Source organism: Octopus bimaculoides, chromosome 3 (genome assembly GCF_046866305.1).
Source record: "Octopus bimaculoides isolate indiv1 chromosome 3, ASM4686630v1, whole genome shotgun sequence".
NCBI lineage: Eukaryota > Metazoa > Mollusca > Cephalopoda > Octopoda > Octopodidae > Octopus > Octopus bimaculoides.
Genome location: NC_142930.1, coordinates 97,020,764 through 97,026,836, shown reverse-complemented (window position 1 = coordinate 97,026,836; position 6,073 = coordinate 97,020,764). Strand labels below are relative to the sequence as shown.

Genomic DNA, 6,073 nt, shown 5'->3' with positions numbered 1-6,073 from the left:
GCATAATAAAGATAAAACTAAATGCTAATATTTTGAATGTACTTAATACATGTGTTTCAATTAATCATGTAAGAGAGTTCTTACACCATATCCTTTTCAGTCAAAATGGATCCCTTAATATATATTTATATTTCATATACATAATAATAAATGCATTATCTATTTTGGTATTGTGTATAATTTTTTAATTATCTTTTTAATTCATATTTTCATGTTTTGCAAATGGGTTTTGTAGAAACAGAAATGTTCTACAAATGGATAGATGTATGCTTTCAAGAAAATTCTTTTAAAATACCATCTTAATCCTATTGTGTATGTAAATAACAAATCCTATTGTGTATGTAAATAACTAAATAAATAACAATTGAAGTAACTATTGTAGAATTGAAGCTTTTAGGACTGCTATGCTATAGATGTAGTATATGAATCCTTATAAATCTAATTAAATTGATTATAAATCAACTAGAATGATTAAATTTATTAATATATTATCAATTTAAGGTGGCAAGCTTGCTGAATAATTAGTATGCCAAGTAAAATGCTTAGCTGCATTTTATCTGTCTTTATGCTCCGAGTTCTAATCCAACCAATTTCTACTATGCATTTCATACTCTTGGGGTTGATAAAATAAGTACCAGTTGAGCACTGGGTTTGATGTAATAAGCCTTACCCTCTCCCGCAAACTTGCTAGCCTTGTGCCAAAATTTGAATCCAATATACTATCAATTTCTTAAAATACTATTACCTCCAAATGTTTGAATTTTCCAAATAACATTCTTGTGCTGAATTATCATTCTATAAACATATTTTGGTGTGAGCATTGAATAGATCGGATAGAACAGTTATTAATGTTGATTCCAATGTTGAAACAGGTATCCAGCATGCTGTATTTTTAATAAAGTACATTGTCTTTGAAAATAATGAAGAATATAGAGAGATTTAGTAACTGACTTTGGTGTTTAGAATGTTATTTGCGAAAAGGTCCTTACTGAAAATTATAATGGCAGGTTTTAGTTTAAATATAAACACTTTAAAAGAGTAAGTTTTGTATTGTAGAACCAAGAGCAGTCTCAGATAAGATTTTCTTTGTGTCCGGTTGTTAGTTGATGTTCATCAGCTCTGATCAAGCAGAAACAATCATAGAAAAGTTACTAATTAAATATTTAGAAATGAATCCTCTAAGTTTCCAAAAGTTTCATGCTTTTGACCAAGATGAGGGGAAACCAGATAACCAGAGAAGAGGTACATTTTTCTTACTGTTGTTGTCAGTGCTAACATCAGGTCAGTCCTGATTTGGTAAACATATGGCCATCCTGTCTTTTCCATGTGTATGGGAGAACTCAGGGTCACATTTTCTTTTCTAAGATGGTGGGATATGATTGAGGGAGATTTGGTTGTTATTTCTAGCATCCCAAATGACAAAGTAGACATTTTATACAGATATGTATATAAGTACACACACATATATATTACCTAGCTTAGGTATGTTTTATGATAGTGATCTGCATGTTATAAACACTAACATACACAAGCATGTATGCGTGCATGTACGTACGTGTGTGCATATGAGTTCACTTCACAGCCACATGATTCTAGGCTCAATTCCACTTTACAGCACCTTGAGTAAGTGTCCTGCACAGCAGAGTCCAAAATTGATCAATGCTTTATGAGTGAAATTTGATAGATGGAAACTGTATGGAAGCCTGTCAAATATGTATGTATACATGCATGTAGATATATAAACAGATAAGTATGTGTTGAATATATTGGTGAAAATTACTTGTGATATTTAAACCTGTAAGGTGGGAGGTAATTCTTTAGAAGGGATGTAACTTAGATGACCTTAGAGATAAATAAAATGAGTATCCATCTAAAAACTGTGGACTGATATTATAGACTAAAAATCCTTGAAGGGGTGGTAGTCTCTTAGCATGGCTGCAGTCCAATGACTAAAGTCAGTAAAGGAATAAACGAATTTATATATTCCTCTGAAATATCATACTTTGTAGTTTTGTTTATTATCTAAATACTGTGAAAGATTAGAAAATATTCCTTCTGAGTTCGAGGTGTTATGTTTGAATTGAACCAATATATTTAGTGTACTTGTCATAAAGTATATGACCAACAGACTTATGGCCAGCCAGTCAGAGCAGAGTTATTCTGGTCATTTACAACTTACAGCCTATTCACTGATAAGCATTGGAAATATTGCTAAAATAACTTGAGAAGCATATGGTTTAGTGGATTGGATGAAATTCTTACAAATATATGGCCTTGTTTGTTTGATGTATTATTTTTATTATTATTGTTATTATTTTGTTAATGAACTAATAATAATAACAATGATGATAAAAGCAGGAAAATATTTTCATTTTCAATCTGAATAATCAGGACAGAATCTATTTTAAGATTTGAAGATAGAACGAATATTACTTTTTCCTCTCTTTCTCTTTTTTTTAGTTGAAACATTTGAAATTATTTTAGCTATTTTGTTATATTGGAATTCGATTTAAATGTCCTGCAAATTTGTGCTTTATATCTACAGTAGAATCATATTGATAAGTCTTGTCAGAGATTAGTTACTGTCCACATCAAACATAAACTTCAATAGAAACAGTAGTAGGCCAGTGCAGAAATAGGTTTACCAATGTCTGATATGTTTAACTTCTAATGCCTCAAACAGCTCATCAAATAAATAAATGAATGAATGAATGAATAAATAAATAGATGAATGATTCAATGAATGAGTGAATAAATAAATAAATAGATAAATAAATAAATAAATAAATAAATTAGAACTGTCCAAACTCTCATCCTTCTCCATTTGCCACTTATGTAATTTTAAATAAATACATAAGTAGTCAGCCAGCAAATTTTATCTTTAGATTTAGTTTTGCTTTTTTTTTCCTTCTTCTTTTCATTCAGATTCATATTCTTTTAAAGAGCTAATATGTCTGGAGATGCTTGCTATGAATAAAAAGGAAATGAAAAATAAAATCAAAGAAAAATGGTTCACAAAAAAGAATATAAGAACTTGACGAAAATAACCACCTGCTTCACACTAATGTCGTAATATCTCATCAGTCTAAAACACTTACTCTTTTCTTCCAGTTTTTCACAGACAACATTATTTGAACAGTCATAAAGGTTTGTTGAGATTACATTTATGTTTTTAGATTTACAATTTACTTTTTTATTAGTTTTCATCAGTGAACACTGTCATTAAGCAAAGCTAACTCTCCATTATCCATTGTGGCTAAGTGGTCTGGAGAGATAAGACCAATTAACACAGGCAGTAATTAATTATATAGCAGGGAAGCTGCTTGGTCAGTTGAACATGGTTCCACAGTATATGTATACGCATGGCGTTGTGTATGTGTGTGCTTTGTTGAGTTGTTGTGCGTGCATCAGACAAAGTTACTTGAGTCTCTGAGTAACATTCGCCAAAGCTACGGCAAAAGCCTGCAAGGCAGTGAAAGGATATTGAAAATCCAAGGTATATGCATTGCTGTCTATTCTTCCAAACTGCATTACCTGATGACAAAAACAAAAACAAAGAAGTTAAAGAAAACATCATTAATAAAATGCTTTAAATAGAGAAAAATTTTTTTTCCAAATATGAAGACATGTAACAAGTATATTTGCTACTTCAAAGACAGTCTAACTCTTACTTTATTAAGAAGAGATATATCCTATTACACTAGTTTATGACAGTAAAGAACTGGCTCAGGAAAACACGAGCACTTTCACACACACATATATATATATATACACATAATGCACTTTTAGTCTGCTGTGCATGAATTATTTTTCAGTGCTGTCACTGAATCACTGAAAATTTATATAATTTCAAAGAGAATTAATTGATATATTTTATAGTTGTTACAGTTTTATACTTGTAAAATGGTTGGTTAGGAATGGCATCAAACTGTAGAAAACCTGACAAAGCAGACACTACAGACCAACACAGCCCTAAGGTTAGCTGAATTCAATTCAACATGTCCAATTCATGCCAGAATGGAACACTGATGTTAAATGATGATGATGATGATGATGGGGTGGTGGTGATGATGAATGCATACAAAATATATCAGGGGTACTCTGCATTAAGTTGCTACAGCTGTTTAGCCCTAGTTCAGCCTTGATTGAACAGGCCTATGATCAAAAGCATTCTAGCCATGATCATGCACTGTTCTTTCTCTTTATGATGCTTGATTGAGATAGGAGTAAAATTTAGCTGCTTTATTTCAGAAGGTTGAGCAAATGCATAGTTTCCCTTCAATGACTCATGTTCAACAAGTATAATTAGTACCAACAACTACTAGTTAACTGTAACTAGTCATTCAGTTGTTTTCATCTAATCCACATAAACTCCATTATGCACAAACAATTCCACTGACTATAAATAAATTCATTCTGTTAACCAAATGCAAGCTAAGATGATTCATACACAATAATGTTTGGATTTTTCAAGTTATCCTTCTTTATAATATTTTATATTCAAAGATTCTTATACTAATATTTGCATTGTATGTTTACAAGTTTTCTTAATGAGTAACAAATGAATTTCATTAAACATCTTCCACCTTCCATAAGATTTTTACCATGAAGGTTGCTTACGTCAACTAATCAATTTATATACAACCCAAGTGATCAATCATAACAAAATATTGCTTTTGATTGTGGATTGCATGCTTAATCTATTGTAACAAACTAACTTACTCAAATGTCAGTCTTCTAGAAATATCCCTGCTTAGTTTGTAAACTTGCTGCCATTCTGTCTACATAGAATTTAGTTCTAATGCACTTTTATTGTTACACACACAAGTTAGTTATCTGTTTCTTATTAAATTGCTCAAGTTCAGCTCACAAAACTAATATCTTACTTCTGAACATTTTCTTTTTTCAGCAAATGCAACACATTCAATGTTAGTTCACCATTGAAATAATTCCTTAATAACATCATTATCATTTTAATTGTTGGGATAGCCATGGTTTCAAGGAAAGCATAAAATGTAGGGGCATCTGAATATGGAATGTTAGATCTGATGACAGCATGAATACCCGCCATCCGGCATCTACCATACTCTGAACATCTTGCTTCCCTGGGCATGGACACATTAAAGCTCCGACGTCCGGCAACTGACTTGGTCAATACTCACAAGATTATCTATTTTTCCAACAACAATCTTGAACACATTTTTGAACTCCATGTGTCTAACACTCGTGGATATGCTTACAAAATCAAAAAAACAACACAACTATGACTTTTTGAAAAATCTTTTTACACTCAGAATTGCTGAAGTATGGAATAAACTAGTTGTTGGGACATGACATCTTTCAAAACTTCCATGCTTCCTGAAATTCACCAACAGTACACATGATGCAAATTTTTTTTTTTTTTAAGTTGTAGTACACCTGAGCACTGTATACAACAATTTCATTATTATTATTATTATTATTATTATTATTATTATTATTATAATATTATTATGTTAGCTAATTGATAGAGCTGTTTAGTAGCATACAGTTCTAAGTTCACTTCCATGGATTGATGTTGAAATTTAGGTTGTTATTGAACATCTACAGATCATGAATAGCTAAACTGGTAAGATACAAGTCAACCAGCCAAAAGGTCAGAATTTCACATCCTATCACTGGTTTTTATGACAAAGATGCTTAATTCTCAGCAATGAGTCCCCACTTCATCTCAAGAAAACCATAGGCAGTACATATATTGATGACTTTTACTGCTGGATTCAATTTTCATGAGTGAAAAATTACTTGGAAATGATAATGATCCAATCCAGGAAGAAACATCTCTCACATCTGACTGCAGAAAACCAGCCACAAGAAATGACCTTATGGCTCATTGGGATTCAGAAAGGATTACTTCCTAAGAATCTAACTGAAAAGTTTCTTGTAATGTGTAGGTCTGCTTGATCAGAAATGATCAGCATCAACTAACAACTATAATATATTCAGAGAAAATATTATTCAAGCTTCAAGCATTCTTCAGGCATTCAGGCTGGCATGGTTTACACAGTTTGACAGAAGCTGATCAGGCTTCATG

The 6,073-nt window shown here is 31.5% G+C and overlaps 1 protein-coding gene across 4 annotated transcripts in view; it reads right to left on the bottom strand.

Annotated features, from left to right (window-relative positions):
- Window positions 1-6,073, bottom strand: part of LOC106875473 (tubby-related protein 4) — a 680,107-nt gene that overhangs the window by 2,393 nt on the left and 671,641 nt on the right. For all 4 annotated transcript variants that reach the window (XM_014923630.3, XM_014923632.3, XM_014923631.3 and 1 more), the window contains one exon: window positions 1-3,534. This exon is cut by the window's left edge and continues 2,393 nt beyond it. In XM_014923630.3, the coding sequence (XP_014779116.1) occupies window positions 3,418-3,534 (117 nt within the window). In that variant the 3' untranslated portion in view covers window positions 1-3,417. The remainder of the gene's footprint in view (window positions 3,535-6,073) is intronic.